Source organism: Staurois parvus, unplaced genomic scaffold, assembly GCF_062004578.1.
Source record: "Staurois parvus isolate SC_StPar_1 unplaced genomic scaffold, SC_StPar_1.0 ptg002540l, whole genome shotgun sequence".
Lineage (NCBI taxonomy): Eukaryota > Metazoa > Chordata > Amphibia > Anura > Ranidae > Staurois > Staurois parvus.
This window is the reverse complement of record NW_028320336.1, coordinates 2,516-29,489: the sequence shown is the minus strand read 5'-3', so window position 1 is coordinate 29,489 and position 26,974 is coordinate 2,516. Positions and strand designations below refer to the sequence as shown.

The 26,974-nt window shown below is 49.0% G+C and overlaps 1 protein-coding gene across 1 annotated transcript in view; it reads right to left on the bottom strand.

Annotated features, from left to right (window-relative positions):
- Nucleotides 1-26,375, bottom strand: part of FBXO33 (F-box protein 33) — a 28,716-nt gene extending 2,341 nt beyond the window's left edge. The window contains exons 1-3 of the mRNA XM_089666118.1: nt 25,533-26,375; nt 16,464-16,574; nt 13,376-14,061 (exon numbers count right to left, since the gene is read on the bottom strand). Of these exons, the coding sequence (XP_089522244.1) occupies nt 13,376-14,061; nt 16,464-16,574; nt 25,533-25,963 (1,228 nt within the window). The 5' untranslated portion in view covers nt 25,964-26,375. The remainder of the gene's footprint in view (nt 1-13,375; nt 14,062-16,463; nt 16,575-25,532) is intronic.
- Nucleotides 26,376-26,974: the final 599 nt, after the last annotated feature.

Genomic DNA, 26,974 nt, shown 5'->3' with positions numbered 1-26,974 from the left:
CTGATAGGCAGCACTAATGAGGTGGCACGGATAGGCGGCACTGATAGACAGCACTAATTAGGGGTCACGGATAGGCGGCACTGATATGCAGCACTGATAGGCGGCACTGATAGGCGGCACTGATGATGGGTACTGATAGACGGCACTGACTGGCATCACTTCTGGGCACTGACTGGCGGCACTGACTGGCACAACCCCTGGGCACCGACTGGTGGCACTGACTGGCAGCACTGGTGGGTGGCACTGGTGGGCGGGCACAGGTGGGTGGCACTTCTAGGCACAGGTAGGTGGCACTGCAGAGTGGCACAGGTGGGGGCACTGCTGGGCACAGGTGGGGGCACTGCTGGGCACAGGTGGGCGGGGCTAGTGGGCGCACTGCTGGGCGGAACATGCGGGTGTCACTGCTGGGCACCGATCATCAGGGCACTGATCATCAGTGCCCTGATGATCGGTGCCGATCCCCGCTCTGACAACTGCCGGTTCTCGGCAGTACTTTCTTCACGATCTGACAGCGTGAGGAAAGTGCAGCCGAGAACCGGCACTTGCATTTCCCTGTGATCAGCGTGTCATTGGACACCGCTGATCACGTGGTAAAAGGCCGGTGGGATCGGCCTTTCACCACATCACGTGATCAGCTGTGTCCGTAGGACACAGCGATCACGGAGATCGCCGGGTGCGCGCAGGAGAGCGCGTTCTGGGAGGACGTCATATGACGTCCACTCAGAACTGGCCGTCCGCGGTGAAGCCGTCATTCGGCTATGCGCGGTCGGCAAGAAGTTAAGGACCGCCCGCTGTACTTTTACTGGAGAAGGGCAGCCCTTCTGCGCTGGATCACGTACACCTAGGTGATCCAGCATATCCAGGTATAGGGCGCGCGCGCCCCCTCAGTCTGTCAGTCAGCAGGTCTCGGCCAATGATTTATGATGGAACTTTAGTACTTGCCGTAACCACTTAAGGACCGCCCGCTCTACTTTTACTGTAGCAGGGCAGCACTTCTGCTCTAGATCACGTACATGTACGTGATCCAGCATATCCAGGTATAGGGTGCGCACGCACCCGCTCAATCTGTGCTGTCATTTGGTATAACACCAAGGACCGCCCACTATACTTTACTAACAACACAGGGCTCTGTACAGAGAACAACGATGTGGCTGTATTTTCTCCCTGCTTTGCCACATCTATTCGTAAGCAGCACACATTACACTTGATAGGCACACAGTTAACCCTTTGATTGCCCCTTGATGTTAACCCCTTCCCAGCCAGTGTCATTAGTACAGTGTACAGTATTAGCACCAATCATTGGTTAGTGTCACTACTGATGTCACTTTCAGTCGGTTTGTCTCTCTCCCAACCAGCGTCAGTTAGCGCCAGATTGTCCACCACACTATAAGTCACTGATCACCGCTATAGAGTCAGAGCTGCATAAAATTCCAGCATATATCCCCATAGTTTGAAGACGCTATAATTTTCACACAAACAAATTAATATACACTTGTTGGGATTTTTATATTTTCCTTTTTTTAGCAAATACATGGAGCACACAAAATATGTAACAAACTTGCGCAAATGGAAATGAGTGAAAAATTAAATGCTGCTGTTCAAGGATTGACTAAACCTCAAAAAATAAAAATACAGCGCAAATACTACAAATAATCAAAACTGTGACAAATTATATGTGAAAGTCCAAAAAAAGGCCCAAATAAAGTCCAATGTCCCAAAAAATGTGAAACAATTATTATTTACTCAAATTTTATAAATTTTTCCAGCTTTCTCACATCTTCTGTGAAAAGAGTTATATAGATCCACACTCAACAAATGTTGTGAATTTTCACAGTAGATGTGAGAAAAAGCTGGAAAAATTTATAAAATTTGAGTAAATAATAATTGTTTCACATTTTTTGGGACATTGGACTTTATTTGGGCCTTTTTTGGACTTTCACATATAATTTGTCACAGTTTTGATTATTTGTATTTTTAGAAATACATGGAGCAGGCTACACTTTGGCCTAAATTTATTTTTTATTTTTATTAATTTACTGGATATATTTTATAACCGAAAGTAAAAAAAACATTGTTTTCAAAATGTTCAATCTTTTAATTTATATAATAAAAAATAACAATAAAAAAGAAAAACAAAAACTCAGTGGTGATCAAATAGTGAGCAGAGAGTGGCGACTGTTACCACACTCTGCTCACAGCGGCTGTGCGAACTCAGCGATCGGTGGTCATGTGATCGCCGAGTTCTGACAAAGAGCCAGTAGGGGACAGATGCAGCACCGGACCAATACCGCATCCACCTAGCCAAGTGTAATTTGAACAAAAAAACCAAACCCCATACTTCTTTTAAAGTAGCACAGTGTCAAAGAGCAAAAAATGCCCTGGTCAAGAAGGGGGTAAAACCTTACGGAGCTTAATATTCAATTTCTTGGAGTTGAGGGACACGGGAATTTAAAGAATTTTGGGTTATACTGCTGCCTATGGGAGGATTAGACACTAGCAAACAAAACCGTGACCACATGGTATAATCCCTCATACTTCCAGCATGCCTCAATTTGGTGGTAAAGAGCATGCTCAGAGAGGCTTGGGACCCGTGTCCCTCAATGAACTTCAAGAAATGTACGGCTGGTTCAAAAAAAAAAACAATTTCCTTTCTCATTGATTGAGGTACACCAATTCAGAGACTACTGGGACATCTAAAAGCAGTCCAACAGCAACAAAAAACAGCCTAGAGGAACCGATGCCTGAATCGGCCATCAGAAGAGGCCTACACATCCACCTGGAAAAACTTGGAGAACGGATAAGCAGAAGGCCAGATGACAGCATTTGCAAATATACAAAACCGTAGCCGGATGATGTTGGAACCTGATCTTTAAGACCATAAGAGTGATGACCTGTCAGAGCCACTGAAAAATGGTGGAACAAGAAGTTGGTTCCCCTTCACGGGGACCATCAAGGATGACAAAAGCCAGTGTTTATAATGGAAGCACTGACTGCATGGTAGACCTGAAGAACAAAAGCTACATCTAGGTAAAGCTAGGCGATTTCCTGGTGTACTAGAGAGAGGGACAGAAGAACAGTGTCCCAATATACCAGGAAGAAAGGAAAAACAAAAACACGGAAGGAAAGGGAGGAAAAACAAAAACACGGAAGGAAAGGGAGGAAAAACAAAAAAGGAAGGAAAGAGAGGAAAAACAAAAAAAGGAAGGAAAGAGAGGAAAAACAAAAAAAGGAAGGAAAGAGGAAAAACAAAAAAAGGAAGGAAAGAGGAAAAACAAAAAAAGGAAGGAAAGAGGAAAAACAAAAAAAGGAAGGAAAGAGGAAAAACAAAAAAAGGAAGGAAAGAGGAAAAACAAAAAAAGGAAGGAAAGAGGAAAAACAAAAAAAGGAAGGAAAGAGGAAAAACAAAAAAAGGAAGGAAAGAGAGGAAAAACAAAAAAAGGAAGGAAAGAGAGGAAAAACAAAAAAAGGAAGGAAAGAGAGGAAAAACAAAAAAAGGAAGGAAAAAAAAAACAAAACACAAACAAGGAAGGGAAAAAAAAGGAACAAAAAAGAAGCAAAAAACAAAAACAAAAAAAACCAACAATCCCAAAAAAGCACGGATGGGAAGGAAAAGGAAAACAGATGGGAAGAAAGGGACTGTTAACAGGACAAAGATATATGCCTCACAAAAGGAGATAGTAATAAAACAAAAGCTTGTGAGACCAGGAAGGGGAATATATCTGATGGGTTCAGAAGGTAGTTTTTGAAGTACTGAATGAACCAAACACAGATACCACTGAACCATGGGAGAGCCACACGGGAGAAACCTTGTACGAAAGTCTTAAGGACAGAGTGGGAAGCCAGCATCCTCTGGTAGAAGACCGCAAGTGCCAAGGTCTGTCCTTTGATGGAAGTTGCAAAGAAGACCAAGGATTCATCCCACACAGACTTTTGGGATAAACATTTTTCCCCACACCAAGCAAAATCAAGGCAGACAAGGCTGGAAAATGGAGTTCTGTCCAAAAAAAATTTTTTTCTACCTCTTGCCACAGCACAACTTCTGGTTTCTCCCTGGTGGTTGATGTGGCTACTGCTATTGTCTAACTAAATCCTGAAAGAATGATCCTCTAGTTTGGGTGTCCAATGTTGCAGGAAAATGAAAATGTTTCAAAAGCTCCAGAATATTTATTGGGATTCGGATATTCCTCTGACGTCCAAGTGTCCTACATAGACCAGGTGTTCAGGCCTCCTCCCCAGCACTACAGGATGGCATCAGTCATGGGGAACTTCAAAGACACCAGAAGGAAGGACTTCTTACTGGAGAGTTGAATTTTTGAGCCATCAGACCAGGGACAACCTGGTCTTCAGGGTCAGGCGAATTTGTCATGGTGGGACAAGTGGCCTTCCAACAGACCGTGTGTAGAGTTCCAGAGTGGGACTAGGTAAACGGGAATGCCTTGAAGGAGTCTACTATCAGTTCCAAAACGCTCATGCAGAAATGGAGGGTTGGATGAATCTTGCACTTAAGAGTTCAAGTCTGGGAGCAGAGAGTTTAAATTTTTCATTGGGAAGAAAAACTCTGGCTTGAGCGGTCTAAGGTAAGACCAAGATACTTCCAAGTGATTAGTCAGCTCCTGTGCAGACTTCTGAAGATTTAGGATCTAGCTGAACCATCGCAAGGGCTGAACTGTCTTCACTACTGTCAGCCAGGACTTGTGCAGACCGTTCCCTCAGCTAGGGTTTGCTAACAAACAGATTGCCAAGCTTGATCTGGGCGTTGGAGATTAAGGCCTGAAAGTAATGAAAGGAAGGAATCCTACTTTGGCCCTGAGGAGAGGCAAGGTTTCCAGTGCTCAGCCCAGGGGCCTCTTCATTTGGGGTAGATACTCTTGCCCTAGAAACTTCTTTTATTAGGTTATCCATGGCAACTCTGAAGCACTTTTTTTTTTTTATATGCTGGTTTTACAGCTCAGCATTTAGAAATAGAAGAGGATTTCTAACAACCCAACAAAACAAGCTCATGGTTTTAGGCCCCGTATACTCCATTAAAAAGATCCGACTGAAGGGCAACCATATTCCTTCTGATGGGCTTACACTAATGAGCTACGGTTTGGTTGGCTCACTGCCAGGGCAGATTGCACAGCAAGGCCTTCGAAAACAGGGTTTTAGAAAGGGCCTCCAATAACTGGATTCTTGAAAACAATTGAACCCTTAAATCCCATCTCTGTGGAGGATTGAAGGAAAATTGCCAGATCCATAGCAGGGGCAGCCCAATTTTAAGTCCTCAAAACGTGTACAGGACAGAGAGCTGCTTTAGGATTGGAACTGCGGTAACAAAATCCACAGGCTCATCTATAAAGTGGTGCAAGCCATGCCATTAGAACTGCTACTGTCTCTAAGCCTGTGAGTAACAGCAGGGGCCTTGTGCTGCGAGACTTGGCACCTAAAGGCGCAAAAGCTGCCAACGTTGTGGCAGATGAAATACCAGATTTTTGCGCTCCATTAGACGTACTTTCCCCCACCCAAAAAATGGGGAAAAAGGTCTGTGTGTCTTATGGAGCGAATATGTAGCGGCCGGACCCATATTCCCACCGCCGCTGTGTTAGAATACAGAGCTGGCCGCTCGGCTCTACTGTGCAGAAAAGCCCACTCCTCGGTCCTACCTGTTCCTCGGTCCAGCGGTGTCCTGCTTTCATCGGCTGTCTTCTCTCGCCGGCATCTTCAGTGTGGGCACCGGCTGTGACAGCTTGCGGCTTCACACCCGGGTGCCCACTGCGCATGTGCGAGAAGCGCTGCGCTTTGTGAATGGCCAACTGTAGTCTTCTGGGACCTGTCATGTGTCCCACAAGACTACGGGGAGGACAACTCCACGGAAGTGGGAGCGGGTACCTGTCAAAATTCCTCAGACGGGGAGATTGACCACTAGACAGGTGGCGCGCGCACCTAGGGCATTATCCAAGCTTTATTCAAAGGTATGAAGCGAGGGGCATGAAGCGAGGGGCGAGGTTCTTTGTGAGGGGCAAACATTCGGCATCAGCAGGGGAGCAAAAACACATTTCCTTCACAGTATAAAAATCTTTTGCATAATAGAGATGTCCACAACGGCGGGCAAGGTGTTCCAACTTTCAGTGCAGTAAATAGGCTGATGCGTTTCGGGGACGAGTCCCTTTCCTCAGAGCTGCTGACTAGCCTCTCGGACTCTAATACCAGGTATCAGCAGCACCACTGTTTTGTTGCCACCACCGGTCTATTTCACTCACATCGCATCTGAACCTGTCCTGCTGGAGAGCAGCTCTGAGGAAAGGGACTTGTCCCCGAAATGCATCAGCCTATTTACTGCACTGAAAGTTGGAACACCTTGCCCGCCGTTGTGGACATCTCTATTATGCAAAAGATTTTTATACTGTGAAGGAAATGTGTTTTTGCTCCCCTGCTGATGCCGAATGTTTGCCCCTCACAAAGAAATGATCGGTCTAAAAATCGAATGTTCGGTGTAACACTGAGAGACAGAATAGCAACAACAAATTCAGCAGAAATGCGTCTAACAAATGATGACGGATCTGCATGTTCATGAGGGAAATAAGGATTTGATCCCCTTCACAAAACATGACTTAGTACTTGGTGGCAAATCCCTTGTTGGCCATCACAGAGGTCAGACGTTTCCTGGAGTTGGCCCCCAGGTTCGCACACATCTCAGCAGGGATTTTGGCCCACTCCTCTTGGCAGATCCTCTCCATGTCATTAAGGTTTGGTGGCTGACGTTTGGCAACTCGAACTCTGAGCTCCCTCCACAGATTTCCAATCGGATTAAGGTCTGGAGACCGGCTAGGCCACTCCAGGACCTTAATGTGCTTCTTCTTGAGCTGCTCCTTTGTTGCCTTGGCCGTGTGTTTTGGGTCATTGTCATGCTGGAACACCCATCCACCACCCATTTTCAATGCCCTGGCTGAGGGAAGAAGGTTATCACCCAAGATTTGATGGTACATTGCCCCATCCATCGTCCCTTTGATGCGGTGCAGTTGTCCTGTCCCCTTAGCAGAAAAACAACCCCAAAGCAGAATGTTTCCACCACCATGTTTCACAGTTGGAATGGTGTTCTTGGGGTTATAGGCAGCATTCCTCCTCCTCCAAACACGGCGAGTTGAGTTGCTGCCAAAGAGCTGGATTTTGGTCTCATCTGACCACAACACTTTCCACCAGTCCTCCTCTGCATCATTCAGATGTTCAGTGGCAGACTTCAGATGGGCCTGGACATGTGCTTTCTTGAGCAGAGGGACCTTGCGGGCACTGCAGGATTTCAGTCCTTGTCGGCGTAGTGTGTTACCAATTGTTTTCTTGGTGACTGTGGTCCCAGCTGCCTGGAGATCATTGACAAGATCCTCACGTGTAGTTCTGGGATGATTCCTCACTGTTCTCATGATCATTGACACTCCACGAGGTGAGATCTTGCATGGTGCACCAAACCTAGGGAGACTGACACTTGTTTTGTGTTTCTTCCATTTGTGAATGATTGCACCAACTGTTGTCACCTTCTCACCAAGCTGCTTGGCCATAGTTTGGTAGCCCAGTCCAGCCTTGTGTAGGTCTACCATCTTGTCCCTGACATCCTTGGACAGCTCTTTGGTCTTTGCCATGGTGGAGAGTTTGGAATCTGATGGTTTGATTGCTCCTGTGGACAGGTGTCTTTTATACAGGTAACACAATGAGATTAGCAGCACTCCCTTTAAGAGACTGCTTCTAATCTCAGCTTGTTACCTGTATGAAAGACACCTGGGAGCCAGAAATCCTGCTGAATGATAGGGGATCAAATCCTTCTTTCCCTCATGAACATGCAGATCCGTCATCATTTGTTAGACGCATTTCTGCTGAATTTGTTGTTGTATTCTGTCTCTCAGTGTTACACCGAACATTCGATTGTTAGACCGATCATTTCTGTGTGAGGGGCGAACATTCAACATCAGCAGGGGAGCAAATATGCATTTCCTTCACTGTATACTGGGGAAGGGGGTCCTGGATTGGCGGGGGGGGGGGGGGCTTACATGACTAAAGGAAAGCCAAGAATCTCCATACTTAAAGGGCAAGTTTACTTTTACGTGAAAAATGAAAAAGGTGAACTTTCTCCAAATATCACATCCAGACCCCGCTGCCCGTAGCAGCCCATACACCGTGCCGCACAGCCCCAAGTGAGTATCCACCATAATGCTCCCAATAGCAAGTGCTCATCAGTCAGTGAGACCATCTGACTGTGCTTGACCAATGAGAAGAACTTAATTCTTCTAGGACACGGGTGTCAAACTGGCGGCCCTCCAGCTGTTGAGGCATTGCAAGATTGACAGTTACAAGCATGACTCCAAAAGGCAGAGGCATGATGGGACTTTTGCAACAGATGGAGGGCCGCCAGTTTGACACCCCTGTTCTAGGATATCTTACCGGAGGAAGCCAGCTCAGATGTGCTTCTCATTGGTCAGCACTGTCATGTGGATGCACTAACCCAGGGGTGTCAAACTGACCCTCCACCTGTTGCAGAACTACAAGTCCCATCATGCCTCTGCCTGTGAGAGTCATGCTTGTACCGTTCAGCCATGTGCATGGATAAGGCACTAGGTGTGTGCGTCACCGGTTTACTCTTTGCCTAATATTTGTGCGCACGCGACACATGTCACTGGCTGATTCCGGAGTTCAGCTTTAACCATCATGTCGGTGCATTCCCCCCCCCCCCCCCATCCCCACCCCCCGTGACCACTGACAGCCGGCCCCCATACACACAATCTCAGGCTACAAAGCCTTTTGTATGTCCTGCAGAATATCAGACACAGGCAGCATTTTCTCAGCGAACTCCACTATAGAGAATGTGCCGTCAGCTGCCACCGGAGACAATGAGATCCCTGAGCCAAGCAGCTGTGTCAATGCGGCGTAACGACGCAACACTACACCCAGCGAATCCCTGCAGAGAGCGCTGCGGTCCTATGTGGGACGCAACCTTCACCTCTCCTCCACACTCAACTGATGCCGCATTAACCACTTCACCACCGGGGCCTTTTCTTTTTTACCACCTTCTGCACACGTGATAAAATCTGCATTTTTAGCTAGAAATTAATGTACCCCCCCGAAAAAAATATATTTTCTGAAAGCAGAGACCCTGGAGGAAAAAAAAAAAAACAAAAAAAAAAAAAAAAAAAACTAAACTTGCAGCTACCACCATTCTATGTCACATGCTATTCACAAAGATATCTATCAAACACATATTTTCAGGAAAAAAAAATTACTAAATTAATTTTAAGGCAAACAGAATCAAAAAGATGAGGATGAAGCAAGTAAATAGATCCCAAACGTGGCAAGCCCTAAAACTGCACACACCCATAAAATTGGGGGGGGAATAAAAAATATATATAGTACCCCTAGATACTGCTCTGGTATACATCTCTAGGGAGAGGCGGGCCTCATTTGTCTCCCCTCCCCAAACACTGCACAGCTCCAGGTATACATCTCTGGGGGGAGGAGGGCCACATTTCTCCCCCCCCCCTCCCCAAACACTGCGCAGCTCCAGGTATACATTTCCAGGGATGAGGGGCCTCACCTGTACCCCCAGATGCTGATCAGTACCAGGTATACCCCCCTAGGGAGAAGGGTAAGGATTCACCTGTTGCACAAGACACTGCTCTGCACAAGGTATACATCTCTAGGGGGAGGCGGGGCCTCATCTACACCCCGCCCCCCACCCCAAACAGTTCAGATTCAGGTATTCATATCCAGGGGGAGGGGCCTCACCTGTACCCCCTGATGCTGCTCAATACCAGGTATACTCCTCTAGGGAGAAGGGTGTGGCCTCATCTGTTATGCAAGATACTGCTCTGCACCAGGTATACATCTCTAGGGGAAGGCGGGGCCTCATCTACCACCCCCCCCCACGGCTCAGATTCAGGTATACATCTCCAGGGGGAGAGACCTCACCTGTAGCCCCTAATGCTGCTCAGTACAAGGTATACTCCCCTAGGGAGAAGGGTGTGGCTTCACCTGTTATGCAAGATACTGCTCTGCACCAGGTATACATCTCTAGGGGGAGGCGGGGCCTCATCTGTCTCTTCCCCTCCCCCCCGACACTGCTCAGCTCCAGGTATACATCTCCAGGGGGAGGGGCCTCACATGTACCCCCTGATGCTGCTTAGTACCAGGTATACTCCCTTAGGGAGAAGGGTGTGGCCTCATCTGTTACACAAGATACTGCTCAGCACTAGGTATACATCTCTAGGGGGAGGCGGGGCCTCATCTACCCCCTCCCCACCCCAAAACACTGCTCAGATCCAGATATACATCTCCAGGGGGAGGGGCCTCATCTGTACCCCCTGATGCTGCTCAATACCAGGCACATACCCCTAAGGGGAGGGTGTGGCCTCACCTTGTGCACAAGATACTGCTCAGCACTAGGTATACATCTCTAGGGGGAGGCGGAGGCCTCATCTACCCCCTCCCCACCCCAAAACACTGCTAAGATCCAGATATACAGTCAGGTCCATAAATATTGGGACATCGACACAATTCTAACATTTTTGGCTCTATACACCACCACAATGGATTTGAAATGAAACGAACAAGATGTGCTTTAACTGCAGACTGTCAGCTTTAATTTGAGGGTATTTACATCCAAATCAGGTGAACGGTGTAGGAATTACAACAGTTTGCATATGTGCCTCCCACTTTTTAAGGGACCAAAAGTAATGGGACAATTGGCTTCTCAGCCGTTCCATGGCCAGGTGTGTGTTATTCCCTCATTATCCCAATTACAATGAGCAGATAAAAGGTCCAGAGTTCATTTCAAGAGTGCTGTTTGCATTTGGAATCTGTTGCTGTCAACTCTCAAGATGAGATCCAAAGAGCTGTCACTATCAGTGAAGCAAGCCATCATTAGGCTGAAAAAACAAAACAAACCCATCAGAGAGATAGCAAAAACATTAGGCGTGGCCAAAACAACTGTTTGGAACATTCTTAAAAAGAAGGAACGCACCGGTGAGCTCAGCAACACCAAAAGACCCAGAAGACCACGGAAAACAACTGTGGTGGATGACCGAAGAATTCTTTCCCTGGTGAAGAAAACACCCTTCACAACAGTTGGCCGGATCAAGAACACTCTCCAGGAGGTAGGTGTATGTGTGTCAAAGTCACCAATCAAGAGAAGACTTCACCAGAGTGAATACAGAGGGTTCACCACAAGATGGAAACCATTGGTGAGCCTCAAAAACAGGAAGGCCAGATTAGAGTTTGCCAAACGACATGTAAAAAAGCCTTCACAGTTCTGGAACAACATCCTATGGACAGATGAGACCGACATCAACTTGTACCAGAGTGATGGGAAGAGAAGAGTATGGAGAAGGAACTGCTCATGATCCTCAGCATACCACCTCATCAGTGAAGCATGGTGGTGGTAGTGTCATGGCGTGGGCATGTATGGCTGCCAATGGAACTGGTTCTCTTGAATTTATTGATGATGTGACTGCTGACAAAAGCAGCCGGATGGATTCTGAAGTGTTTCGGGAATATTATCTGCTCATATTCAGCCAAATGCTTCACAACTCATTGGACGCTTCACAGTGCAGATGGACAATGACCCAAAGCAGACTGCAAAAGCAACCAAAAGAGTTTAAGGGAAAGAAGTGGAATGTTCTGCAATGGCCAAGTCCATCACCTGACCTGAATCCGATTGAGCATTTCACTTGCTGAAGACAAAACTGAAGGGAAAATGCCCCAAGAACAAGCAGGAACTGAAGACAGTTGCAGTAGAGGCCTGGCAGAGCATCACCAGGGATGAAACCCAGCGTCTGGTGATGTCTATGCGTTCCACACTTCAGGCTGTAATTGACTGCAAAGGATTTGCAACCAAGTATTAAAAAGTGAAAGTTTGATTTATGATTATTATTCTGTCCCATTACTTTTGGTTCCTTAACAAGTGGGAGGCACATATGCAAACTGTTGTAATTCCTACACCGTTCACCTGATTTGGATGTAAATACCCTCAAATTAAAGCCGACAGTCTGCAGTTAAAGCACATCTTGTTCGTTTCATTTCAAATCCATTGTGGTGGTGTATAGAGCCAAAAATGTTAGAATTGTGTCCATGTCCCAATATTTATGGACCTGACTGTACATCTCCAGGGGGAGGGGCCTCATCTGTCTGGAACGCCTGAAACATTGCAGAGCACTTTCTTTATGCGAGTGTGCCTAGACACTCAGAGTTAATGCCTTAGACACAGTTTTTACACAGCCGCTCAGCTACATTCACCACTAGCACGCTTAATGAGTGCACCACCTAAAGAAGGGCATCACTGAAAAACTGGCCAACGTTAAATATTAGGTGCCAGGTACTTTTCTCCCACCATAAGGGGTACCCCTACACTAGAAACGCATACACCCACCAGCTAGTGTTCTGTAGCCTCATAGCTGTATATCTGCAGTATGAGATCTAAGGCACTGCTGCCTTTGACTGCGAAGTCTCAGGAGATTTGGTGATGTCACTACCATGCTGTTCACCATTCTCCTTGCTGGAAACTCTGACTCGAAGAGGCAAAGCCCTGCCTCTACCAAGAAGACCGACTCCATACAGACAAGACAGTGCAGAACAATGCATTGCAAGTGCAGGAGACCACAGAGGATGCTGGCTACTAGTCCCCTGTCCTGCCTTTTCTGAAACTGAATCAATGAATGGAGGGGACAGACCTTTCAATTATCCACCTGTCCTTCATTCATAGACTGTTTTTCATTCATAGAAGCTGTAGTATGGCATCTATGAATTGAGCAGCTGGGTGGGAGTAGTTAGGTACTCTTGATGAGAACCTGTGACCGTGCCCACAGTTCCATTAACTCCCGTTGCACTATAAGATTGCAGTGGCATGGGTGGGGGGCATGGATGGAGAAAGATTTCACCCAACAAGAGTTAAAGCCTTAGAGGCAGATTTTACACAGCCGCTCAGCTACATTCACCACTAACACTCTTAACGAGACAGTGCACCACCTAAAGAAGGGCCCCACGGAAAAACTGGCCCAAAAGATTATGGCGGCAGGAGTCGGGGCATGGATGGAGAAAGATTTCACCTAACAGGCATCAGCACAAGGGACACATCCTGACTGTAAGTTATGTCCTTTGTGCTGATTCTTGTGTTTTACTTTGGCTACACTTAGACTTCAAAGGATGTGAAGTGCATTTTATGGGGTGTTTTTTTTTGTTTTAACCCACCTTTAAGATGATAGATAGATATATATACACACACACACATACATATACACACACACACATACACATTATATATATATATATATATATACATATACATATACATATACATATACACATACACATACATATACACACACACACATTGTTTTGAATGCAAGCAGTATATCCTCACCATGGATAGCCAGCAGGGACAGCCGCATGCACCTCCAAGCCAATAGAACCAGCGGATCTTCATTCCTGTTGTCGCTGAGATCTGGAAAGCCGGACATGTCGTTGACATCATTCATCAGGATGAAGTGGGTCAGGAATGCGTCGTATTGCCGGGATATGAGGTCGACCACTGCCCCGGACACGCAGGTGATGTAGCTGTCGAAGTGAATCCGCTCGAGCGGTATGCTGGGCTTCAAGATCCGGAGCATGTCGTCGCTTTTGACATCGAACGCCATCATGTAGACCCGGAGGTTGGTGCTGTTCTGGGTCAGGGCCTTCCAGTCCTCGTCGTCCGGCATCTTGTCCAGGGTTTTGCTCTTCAGGGAAGTGCTGTGGACCAGGAGGGACAGTCGATGCAAAGGCACGTGGTTGTTGTTCGCCAACACCCTCGCCATTTCGGCCGTGAAGTCACAAAAGTCCAGAGCCAGGGAGCGCAGGTTGACGAAGCGCTCCAACTCGACGGCGGTGATCAAGGTGGTGTTGGCGGGAGAGTGGTTGTCCAGTAAACTGAGATGTTCTAAGGTGCTGGCGACTGGATTGGACAGCGATGCCAAGGAGGTGGGAGTGACTATCTCCAGCATGAACCCACAGGACAGCCACTTCAGCTGCCGGCTACTTGCCAAAATCTCCTCGAAGAGCTGCTGGATCCTACAACAAGAAATCAGATTCAATGCGCTTCAAAGAAAAGAAGACAGACTCTAAACCATGTGTCCTGCCAAGCCCCTGCAGCACCCCCCACCCCACCCTTGTCTCCACCCCTACCTTACCCTAGCAGTCGACAGGACATAACTCCTCCTACAGATCCTGCGGCTCTGTGCACCCCATTGTCTCCACCTCCCCTGGTCTCAGCATTCAGCAAACTCTGGCAGTTGAGTCAAGTCCTCCTCTGGTCCTCCTCCAGGCCCTGCACCTTCTCCTTCCCAGCTCTGCCCTCCAGCACCAGGACAAGGTAAGGGGTGGGCACATTTCCCAATGCGGCCCTGCCCCCCCTTGACTCCACCCCCACCTTACCCCAGCAGTCGGCAGGACAGAACTCCTCCTACAGATCCTGCAGCTCTGTGCACCTCATTGTCTCCACCTCCCCTAGTCTCAGCACTCAGCAAACTCTAGCTGAGTCAAGCCCTCCTCTGGCCCTCCTCCAGACCCTGTACTTTCTACTTCCCAGCTCTGCCCCCCAGCTTCTTCCTAGCACCAGCACAAGGTAAGGGGAAGGCACAAGGTCCCCCCCCCCCACCCCAGCCACATTTCCCAGGCTCCACGCTCCCATCTGCAGAACTGGATCCAGCATGACAAGAGCCGCCGGATACAGAAGCCAGCGAATGACTGTTTGCCGATCTCTCCAACCTACTAAGAGCCTGGAAACATTGCGTATTACATCACGTCCGGATTCAGCGGTCACTTTTCCCAGCCGCTAAATCCAGGGAAGAAGCTAAAGGAGCTCAGTTAGCCTCAGTGGAGGACAGGCAAGACATCAGGGGTCTAAAAAAACTCAATAAAGAAAACCTCAGGAGGAGCCAAAACGCCGTGACGTCACGCCGCCGAAGCCACGTTGCTTAAGGACGGTCAGTCAGTTTTTAAACCTGGTGTCATTTTACATTGAATTCGCAAATTCTGGAATATTTTTACATTAACTACTACACTACGGGCATTTTTTTATGTCTCCCCATGCGGAGCAATTCATATATAGAGCCCACCCGATCCACCACAGTATCCAGAGGAGGGATTTCCTGTCTCTCAGGCTTCTACACCCACCCATCCTTTAAAGGGGACCTCTGGCTGACTGGATCCTTTACCACCTGGGAGTTTCTGAGGCACCACCATTATCCAGAGAGAGGATTATCCTTGGCCTGGCTTTTATCCGACTCCTAAAGGGGACCTCCACTGATTGATTTAATGTGTATTAACATTACGCATCAGGTGAGTACGTATTCTTACCCCACTATTCTGGAGCACCAGCACTGAAGCATTGCTGTTAGGCACTTTATACCTGCACAGATTGCCACTTATGGACTAATACTGTTTAGTTGGCATTGAAAATATTTACTCAATGTGGACTATTTCGGATGATATTTTAAGCGCTGCACTTTATTTGAATAAAGAGAACCTGTCTAAAAAATTATGCGAGAGGAAAAAGTTTGTTTTGTCTTTTTTTACCGATCAAAAGTGCAAAAAAACTAAAGTTACCCCCCAAGCCCTTAAAATGGTTTGTAAAAGTATGACGCTTTGTTCCTTAATACATCCCCTGCATTAAAGTAAAAAAATGAAAGTCACAGGATCTGCATCACGCCCCCCCCCCCCCCCCCCACCTCCAAAAACTCCCCTGACCCCCCAAAGCACTGTGCCCATCTGTAGCGTCTCTCTCCCTGCATTCACAGGACGGAAGCAGCAGTGGGAGCGGTTAGCTGTCAATCAAATCCTGCCCGCATTGGGCAGAGCCGAGCCGTGCTGTGTGTGTCTGTAGACACACACATCCTGGCTCTGGAACAAGCTCGCCCGTGTGCCCCCGAATAAGAATCGGTTACCTATGGTGGCACCCAGAGAAGTTGGAGCAGCCAAGGCTGCTGTTGAAGGACCCCAGAAGAGGAGGTTCAAGGCCGCTGTTTAATATTTTAGACCTTACAATCACTTATTAATAATTCACTTCAACCCCTTCCTGCACTCCCCGGTGTCCCTTTAACCCTTTGGCGCCAGTGCCTCCCGACCCTTTAAGGGTGTCAGAAGCCGGGAGGCGGGGCGGGGTTTTACAGTCATGTGACCGCCATGATTCACCGTCACATGATCGGGAAATGTCCCAATGGAAAGATTGGGATTTGTCCGTGAGTACCGGACGTGTGCTGGAGCGTGCTCTTAATTGCATGCAAATGTGCGGCTGCTCAGCGTCAAGGCCCAGACGCCGGGAGGCCGCACATTTGCGTGCGGCCGGCGTGAAGAGGGCGGGAGAGTTTGGCAACCTTGTCACAGTATACAGCGTGTATAATAAATAGCGAGCTACTACTGTGATAGGGATAGTATAACACGCATGGATACCCCCAGCGCACACACACACTTACTGTCTGATCTTTTTGCTCCCGGGATCCACTTTATTTAAATACGGGCTGGTTACGGCGCCATTCTGCTGCAAAATACTGATGTCTCCAACAAGGCTGAGCTTCTGAAGGTTCCTGTAGAGGGAAGAACACGTTATCCCAATGAACATGAGGAATGCCGGGCCGAAAACACCATCATAGATCAGCCTGCACAAGCAATGGGCAGAGGATATTAAAGAACAGGTGGGATTTAAATCACCATCTAATCAGCATTTAATCACTGGGGGATTTTTTTTAAATTTTTATCATATAAACAAAAAATTACTAAAAAATGTTTGAAGAAAAAAAAAAAAAAACTAAAAAAAAACCTAAAAAAAAAAAACCACAGTATTTTCTACAATTATCAACCACTTCAAGTCCCGACACTTTCCCACCCCCTCCCGACACTTTCCCACCCCCTCCCGGTCCCGACACTTTCCCACCCCCTCCCGGTCCCGACACTTTCCCACCCCCTTCCTGTCTGGACACCTTACCCCCCCTTCCTGTCTGGACACCTTACCCCCCCTTCCTGTCTGGACACCTTACCCCCCCTTCCTGTCTGGACACCTTACCCCCCCTTCCTGTCTGGACACCTTACCCCCCCCCCCGGTGGTCATGCAACACTGTACCCATATGAATCTTGTAGCATTTTTTTTTTAGACAAATAAAGCTTTATTTTGGTGGTATTTATTCACCACTGGAATTTTTATTTTTTTTTGCTATATAAATGAAAGTCCAAACATTTTGAAATAAAAGGGTTTTTCTTATAAAATTTTGCAAGTAAATATTTCATCATAAATCTTGGCCAAAATTTATCCCATCATCTTTTTAGTAAAAAAAAAAAACCCAAATTAGTTTATAACCAAAAATTATGATTTTTAAACTTTTTTTTATTTATGGGTTTTTTTTTTTTACATACTGTCACTCTAGTAGTACACGGTCACCATGGTGACACTGTACTACTTGTGGGGGGAGATGAAGATTTATTTATTTATTTTTTTACACTGATTGCTCTTACACCCATAAAGGCTGTAAAAGCAATTATTTCTCCTCTCTGGCTGCATTCTTGCAGCCATTGAGAAATACTGTGAGAGCTGTGATTGGTCACAGCTTGTCACATGGTACAAGGCTGTTGTGAATAGCCCTGTACCATGTGATCTCTGTGATCATTCACAGATTTCACATGTAGTAAGCAATGATTTCAGAAGTGACATCTTGCTTACTACTCTGCATGTGATCACTGATTGGCCAATCAGTGATCACATGATCGGGACCTCGCACAGAGGTCCTGTACAATGATTGGAGGACACAGTGGGCACCGGATCGCGGTGCTGCGCGCTCCTAGGGAGCACGCACAAGCAGGGGGCGGGGAGGCCATTTATAAACATTAAAATAATATATTATAGACAGAATACAACAAATTCAGCAGAAATGCGTCTAACAAATGATGACTGATCTGCATGTTCATGAGGGAAAGAAGGATTTGATCCCCTATCATTCAGCAGGATTTCTGGCTCCCAGGTGTCTTTCATACAGGTAACAAGCTGAGATTAGAAGCAGTCTCTTAAAGGGAATGCTGCTAATCCCATTGTGTTCCCTGTATAAAAGACACCTGTCCACAGGAGCCATCAAACCATCAGATTCCAAACTCTCCACCATGGCAAAGACCAAAGAGCTGTCCAAGGATGTCAGGGACAAGATTGTAGACCTACACAAGGCTGGGCTGGGCTACCAAACTATGGCCAAGCAGCTTGGTGAGAAGGTGACAACAGTTGGTGCAATCATTCACAAATGGAAGAAACACAAAACAAGTGTCAGTCTCCCTAGGTCTGGTGCCCCATGCAAGATCTCACCTCGTGGAGTGTCAATCATGAGAACAGTGAGGAATCATCCCAGAACTACACCTGAGGATCTTGTCAATGATCTCCAGGCAGCTGGGACCACAGTCACCAAGAAAACAATTGGTAACACACTACGCCGACAAGGACTGAAATCCTGCAGTGCCCGCAAGGTCCCTTTGCTCAAGAAAACACATGTCCAGGCCCATCTGAAGTCTGCCACTGAACATCTGAATGATGCAGAGGACGACTGGTGGAAAGTGTTGTGGTCAGATGAGACCAAAATCCATCTCTTTGGCATCAACTCAGCTTGCCGTGTTTGGAGGAGGAAGAATGCTGCCTATGACCCCAAGAACACCATCCCAACTGTGAAACATGGTGGTGGAAACATTCTGCTTTGGGGGTGTTTTTCTGCTAAGGGGACAGTACAACTGCACCACATCAAAGGGACGATGGACGGGGCAATGTACCCTCAAATATTGGGTGAGAACCTTCTTCCCTCAGCCGGGGCATTGGAAATGGTGGTGGATGGGTGTTCCAGCATGACAATGACCCAAAACACACGGCCAAGGCAACAAAGGAGCGGCTCAAGAAGAAGCACATTAAGGTCCTGAAGTGGCCTAGCCAGTCTCCAGACCTTAATCCGATTGAAAATCTGTGGAGGGGGATGAAAGTTCGAGTTGCCAAACATCAGCCAAACCTTAATGACTTGGAGAGGATCTGCCAAGAGGAGTGGGCCAAAATCCCTCCTGAGATGTGTGCAAACCTGGGGGCCAACTCCAGGAAACGTCTGACCTCTGTGATGGCCAACAAGGGATTTGCCACCAAGTACCAAGTCATGTTTTGTGAAGGGGATCAAATCCTTCTTTCCCTCATGAACATGCAGATCAGTCATCATTTGTTAGACGCATTTCTGCTGAATTTGTTGTTGTATTCTGTCTCTCAGTGTTACACCGAACATTCGATGTTTAGACCGATCATTTCTGTGTGAGGGGCGAACATTCAAAATCAGCAGGGGAGCAAATACGCATTTCCTTCACTGTATATTGGGGAAGGGGGTCCTGGATTGGGGGGGGCTTTCTGGCTTACATGACTAAAGGAAAGCCAAGAATCTCCATACTTAAAGGGCAAGTTTACCTTTACGTGAAAAATGAAAAAGGTGAACTTTCTCCAAATATCACATCCAGACCCCGCTGCACATAGCAGCCCATACACCGCGCCGCACAGCCCCAAGTGAGTATCCACCATAATGCTCCCAATAGCAAGTGCTCATCAGTCAGCGAGACCATCTGACTGTGCTTGACCAAAGAGAAGAACTTAATTCTTCTAGGATACGGGTGTCAAACTGGTGTGAGATGGGGAAACAGCTCTCATTGTTTGAACACTGAGTGGAGTAAATTAAATGTTTTGACTGACATTCTGCAGTTTAGCCACAAGATGTCACTGTTTTTCTAACAGCCTCAGACTTCATAGATATTTCTATATTCATGAAGAGGTGGGGTTTTCACACAGTTTAGAGAGAACAGGAAGAAGAGGGAGAAACCATGTTTAGAGGATGGTGACTGAAGGAGACGTGTGAGCAGAGAATCTGATGGCATTCAGGTGTGAGAACATCCCTCAGTAACCAGAGCTGCAGCTAAGTGAAGCTGATCGTGTCCAAGACCCCGATCCTGTTCAGAGAAAGGAAGACTGCTGCCAGGAATGATGAAGAGAGCAGAGGAACTAAGCAACATACACTGCGATACTGCATGCTTGTTGGAGAGACATTTGTTCTGTTCACAGTCACCAGCGAATACAAAGCAGACCTGGGTCGGTAAGATCGTGCACGCACCTCATTTCAGTGTTGGCGCCTAGAGACTGAGGCCAGGCCTATAATTAGGGTCTCTGTTTGTGTCAGGCCACAAGTGTTATTACTGATCATTGGAAGGACTCCATAACTTAAAGTGACATTTCACATTGGAGAGCTGATAAAATCCTACAAACTCAAGCCAGACTGGCGTTTTGCTCAGAAGGAATACTCAGGCATGTGCTACAGGACCAGTTATGGGAGGGGGAATACTGTAGATTTGTGTAACATTGTAAGCTGTTGTGCTGCACCGCAGGCTAGCCCATACCGTACACCCATACACTGATTCCTGCTCTGTAGGGTAATAACAGGTAAGGTGTGGTAGCTTAGTTGTGCCCCCCCAGTAGGTAAATTACTGCACTTTCTACCTTCATCCATCAGGAGGCGCCGTGCTGTGCAGCACAAGGGTCTCAGCCTTTGGGCTGGGGTGGATGTAAATTTATTGTATGTTCTCAGCATTTGTGGTTGTGTTTATTTGTCACATCTAAGTAACATTCTGTTGTGGCAAAAGCTGGTGTTGGGGTTGCTTTCCTCGTTCGTGACTTCACTGTATCCTGGGGAGCCCACCCCGGTACACGGCTTACACTGGCGGCCCTCCAGCTGTTGAGGCATTGCAAGATTGACAGTTACAAGCATGACTCCAAAAGGCAGAGGCATGATGGGACTTGTAGTTTTTCAACAGCTGGCGGGCCACCAGTTTGACACCCCTGTTCTAGGACATCTTACCGGAGGAAGCCAGCTCAGATGTGCTTCTCATTGGTCAGGACTTTCATGTGGATGCACTAACCCAGGGGTGGAAAACTGACCCTCCCGCTGTTACAGAACTAAAAGTCCCATCATGCCTGTGAGAGTCATGCTTGTAACGGTCAGCCATGCCTGCCTCATGGGACTTGTACTTCCGCAACAGCTGGAGGGCCGCCAGTTTTGACACCCGTGCAACTAGCCCATGAGCGCGTGCCATTGCGAGTATTAGAATGAATTCTGGCGTATGGTGCACTACACCGGCAGCACGGGACATCACGCCCATTACGTATAGCGGGGTCTGGAGGGGTGGCCAGGACATTTGGAGTCAGTTCACCTTTTCAGACCTCTCTCTCAGGTCCTATTCACCTCCAAATGTTTAGAAGGCCTAGTCTACGACTGCCTGTAATACCAGCTCACCGATAATAACCTCCCCAAGTCCTTACAGTTCTGCTTTTGCCGGCAACACCCCATGGAAATCAGCGCTCCTAAGAACTCAACCCTTAAAACCAACGGCCATCACTCCACGATCATTCTATTAGAGCTTTCTGCTGCCTTTGACATGGTGGACAGCTCAACTTCCTTGGCCTCCAAGACTCGGCTCTTACTTGGCTCTCCCCCTACCCTTCTCCATACAGCTTCGCTGTCCCCTACAACTCCTCTTTCCATGGAGGTCCCCCAAGGCTCGTTTGACCCCTTCTATGTTCTATCTATACTTCCCCTCCCTGTCAACGGATGACTTCCCATACCAACACTATGCTGATGACACCCAACTCGCTCTCACTTCTCCTCTGCTCACCTCATTGGTTCCTCCTCCATCAGTATGGATGTCACACCACTTCCTAAAACTCAATCTTTCCAAAATGTCCTCAATCTTTCCATCAATAACACGCCTATCCTCCCCTGTCCTTATACCGGGGTGTTAGATGTAATCATGGGCTCTGACCTCTCCTTTCGGCTCCCCATCAAATCCCCGTCCAAATCTTACCTCCACCACGACATGTCCAAAGGTCAAGACATCAATCCGCTCCCTGGTTCACTCTCACCTCCATTATAAAACTGCCTCCTCCTTGTCCAGCCTCTCCATAGACTATCCCCCCTTCATTCTATCATGAATGTTGCTGCCAGATTCATCCCCCGTACCATCCGCTCCGTGTCCTCCACCCCTCTCTGCCAATCCCTCCACTGCCCTCCGCTCTGTGTCCTCCACCCCTCTCTGCTCAGTGTCCTCCACCCCTCTCTGCCAATGCCTCCACTGCCCTCGGCTCAGTGTCCTCCATTGCTCTATGCCAATCACTTCCTTGACCTCCGCTCCGTGTCCTCCACCCCTCTCTGCCAATCCCTCCACTGGCCTCCACTCACCCAATGAATAAAATTCCAAAAATACCCACAACCTACAACTCTGCCCCAACTACATTACCAATCTCATCTCAAAATCACCCAAACCGCGCTCTGTGCTACCTCATTCCGGGATCACCTCCAGGACTACAGCAGAACCTCTGCCATCTTCTAAAACTCTCTACCCTAGTCGGTCCAGAGCCTCATCCATCCACTAGAACCCCATGCCCTAATCTGTCCAGGAGCCTCGCCCATTGTGTGGAACCCCGTACCCTAGTCTTTCCAGAGCCTCTCCCACTTCCCCAAGAACTCCCTGCCTCAACCTGTCCAGAGCCTCTCCTCCCATCCTCTGGAACTCCCTACCCCAAACTGTCCGCCTTTAGGTGAACTCAGAAATTTCACTTGTTCTACTCTTTTAGAAAGACCCCCCCCAATCTCAGTCTCACCGCCTCTGCCTTATACAGATCAGTTACACAAAAAGCAAGAGCTCCACGTACACATTACTAGGGAAGGCAACCTTTTATAACAGCTCAGCACCAGGTATACACCTCTAGAGAGGCGGGGTCAGTAGTGGGCAGGGAGTGTGGCCTCACCTGTTCCCCAATACTTCTCAGCACAGTACACATCTCTATGGAAGAGGCCGGGTCAGGATTGGGTAAGGGGGTGTGGCCCTTCTAATGCTGGGCAGTACTAGGTCTATGGGGCAGAGTCAGGATAGGGTTACTGCTCAGCACCAAGTAGACATCTTTAAGGGAAAGGCGGGGTCAGGATCATGCAAAGGGGTGGGGGGCGTGGTATTATGGATGCTGGTCAATACCAGCTATTCATCTGGGAAAGGTGGGGTCATGATTAAGGGAGTATGGCCTCCCCTACTGCCCCAATATTGCTTAGTACCCATCTCAACAGGGGAGGTGGAGTGAGGATCAGGTAAGGGACATGTACTTACCTGCTGCCCAATACACCTCTACGAGGAGGTGGGGTCAGGACTGGGTAAAGAGGGGCTGTCCTCACCTGTTCTCCAGATACATCTCTATGGGTAGGGCAGGTGTCAGGTAAAGGGAGTGTCCTCACCTGCAGCCCAATACATCTCTATGAAGGAGGTGGAGTTAGGACAGGGTAAGGGGGGGGGGGGGGGGGGGGGAGTGTCCTCACCTGATTCCCAAATACATCTCTATGGGGGGAGCCAATGTCAGGGTTTGGTAAGGGGTGTGTCCTCACATGTCACCTCGATACTCTTAGGGAGGCGGGGTCAGATAAGGGGCATGTCCTCACCCATGACCCTGATACATCTCTATGGGGAGGCGGGGTTAGGGTTGGTTAGGAGGCATGTCCTCACCTGTTTCCCTGATACATCTCTAATGGGGAAGCAGTGTCAGGGTCGGGTAGGAGCATGTCCTCACCTTTTCCCTCACATACCCCCTTATAGGGGAAGACGGGGTCAGCACTGGGGGCATGTCCTCACCTGTACCCCAATACATCTCTATGGGGGGGGGCAGTGTCAGGGTCTGGTAAGGGGTGTGCCCTCACCTGTACCCAAATACATCTCTATGTGGAGAAGAGGTCATGGAAGGGGACGTGTTCTCACTTGTACCCCAATACATCTCTATAGGGAGGTGGGGTCAGGGAAGGGGGCGTCCTCACCTGTTGCCCGTATACACCTCTATAGGGGACAGATTGAGGCGTGTCCTCACCTGTTGCCCCAATACATCTCTATAGGAAGGCGGAGTCAGGACTGAACAAGGGGTGTGTCCTCACCTGTACCCCTAAACAGCTCTATGGGGGAGGCGGGGTCAGGCTCGAGGCATGTCCTCATCTGTTGACTTGATACATCTCTATAGGGGAGGCGGGGGTCAGGTAAGGGGGTGCATCGTGTGCTATACCTCTGATACATCTCTATGGAGGAGGCGGGGTCAGGATCAGGTAGGTGGCATGTCCTCACCTGTTGCATTGATACATCTCTATAAAGAGGCGGGGTCATATTCTAGTAAAGGGGCATGTCCTCATTGGCACCTCAACACATCTTTATGGGGAGGTGATGACAGCACTGGTAAAGGGGGGGCAAGTCCTTAGCTGCCACTGTGATACACCTCTATAAGGGGGGTGGGGTCAGGTCCAAGTAGGGGTGTGCCCGCACCTGTTGCCCCAATACACCTCTATAAGGGGCAGGACTAGGTAAGGGGTGTGTCCTCACCTGTAACCCAAAATATCTCTGAGGAGAGAAGTTAGGGGAGGCGGGGTTGGGGCGTGTCCTGCTCTGTTGCTCCAACATACCTCTATAGGGGGGAGGGCAGAGTAAAGGCTGGGTAGGGCCGTGTCCTCACCTGTTGCCCCAATACATCTCTATAAGTGGGTGGAGTCAGGATTGGGTAAGGGGTGTGTCAACTGTATCCTGACATCTCTATGTAGAGCAGGGTAAGGGTCTGGAGAGGCGGGGTCAGGGTGTGTCCTGTCACCTCCATACACCTCTATAAGGGGGCAGGGTCAGGTAGGGGTGTGACCTCACCTGTTACCCCAATACATCTTTATAAGCGGGCGGGGTCAGAACTGGGTAAGGGGTGTGTCCTCAACTGTACCCTGACACATTTCTGTGGGGTGAGGGTCAAGGGGAGGTGGGGTCAGGGCGTGTCGTGTTGCCCCAATACACCTCTATGGGGGGGCAGATTAAATACTGGGTAAGGGGTGCATCCTCACCTGTACCCCAATACATCTACATGGGGGAGGTGGGGGTAAGGGTTGGGTAGGGGCGTGTCTGCCCTGTTGCCCCGATACACCTCTATGGGGGGCGGGGTCAGGGGTGTGTTCTCACCTGTTGCCCCAATACACCTGGGGGGGGGGGGGGGGGGGGAGTGTTCAAGCCTGGTAGGGGCGTGTCCTCTGTTGCCTCCATACACCTCTTTGGGGGGGCGGGTCAGGTAGGGGCGTGTCCTCAACTGTTGCCCCAATATACCTCTATGGGGTTGGGGTCAGGCCAGGTAGGGGAGTGTCCTCATCTGTACCCACGTACACTTCTATGGGGGCGGGGGGTCAGTGAGGGCATGTCCTTACCTGCTGCCCCAAACACCTCTATGGGGGCGGGGTCAGGGCCAGGTAGCAGGCGTGTCCTTACCTGGTGCCCCAATACACCTCTATGGGGTGGGCTTATGGCCGGGTAGGGGCGTGTCCTCACCTGCTGCCCCAATACACCTCTATAGGGGCGGGGTCAGGGCCCGGTAGGGGGCGTGTCCTCACCTGCTGCCCTAATACACCTCTATGTGGGCGGGGGTCAGGGCCCGGTAGGGGGCGTGTCCTTACCTGTTGCCCCGGATACTGCTCAGCACACACAGGACCAGCTCCAGGTAGGTCCTGATGACGTCAGCCCAGCGCTCGGACAGGTGCGGCTCCCCCTGCTGGTCGGCGGCGGCGGTGGTGGGTGAGGCCCCCCCGGCTCCCGCGCTGCTCTCGGCGCCCACGGCCAGGTAATTGTCGGCGGCGAACTCCACCCGCAGCTCGCGCACGAAGGCGCCGCACCTCCGCAGCAGGAAGTCGAGCCTCGGCCGCTCGGCCAGGGAGAGCCTCAGGCTGAGCCGGAGCTCCGGCCACAGCGCCGGGTAGAACAGACACTCCCGCCAGTGGGAACAGGCCAGGGAGGCCCGGAGCCGGTCCGAGGCCGGCAGGAAGGAGAAGATATGAACCACCAGCTCGCTGGGGAGGGACGAGGCTCCCACATCCCCGCACAGAGCCATCGGAGAGACCCGGAGAGCGCCGCCCGCGGCCTGAACTCCGCTCAGCAGCAACAACAACTCCGGCCCCGGGGGCGGGGCTTACCAGGAACCGTCCACTGCGCCCGAAGGGGGGGAGCTGAGCTGAATCGAGCCGCCTTCCCGACACGTCACACACCGCCCGCCGCCTTTAGCCAACCGACAACCAAACTTCTACCGCGAACAGCTTCCCAGCGCCCTTACACCTCTTCATAAACCTCTTCACCCCTCTCTTCATACATGGTACGTCCTCAATACGTTGTCGGGCGATACTATTCAACCCTAATGGGGGCGGTCGCCTTTTTATTTGCTTCTCCGCCAATAGGACTTGCAGACAGCTTACAGTTTCGGGCACAGGAAAGCAAAATAAAATCGTCTGGCTTTAATGATCTCGCCTTAGGGTCCTAAAAGAGACCCGCGCATTTGTTGCCATGGTACGCTCCTGTCATGGCGGTTATCGGCCGGCTGTGGTATTGGGTTGTACTATCGTGTGCCGGAGGGGTGTTATAAGGCGGTGTTTGTGCTCTGTCACACTTGAAATACGTCAAAACGGCTGAGTCTTCGCGTGTCACGGCGTCCAAATACATCATAGTCACGACGTTGCCGCTCCGAAGCATCCGGTGTTCACCGGAATTAAAATATTCCCCCACCCGTTTGTTAATATGGTATAATCCGGGAAGGCAATGAACGGTGAAACTGCGTTGGTAGGTCGTACCATTCCCCGTCCGCATGGGGGCGTGCGCACAGTGTTTATTGAGACGTCAAGAAGCTTTCCTGTAGTGGAGGCTTCGGGGTGGTGAAAACAGGGGGCGTGTCAGCGGGGCTCCCCCATGTGTGGGTGGTGCGGCCCGATACGGGCTGCTGCCGCTGCTGATGGGGCCTTTAAAGGGAAACTCTACCATTTTCATTTCTTTATATTTGAGTTGTGTCTTTTTTATTATTTTTATGTATTTATTATTTTCATTGATGTATTTTTTTTTCATGTATGTATTTTTT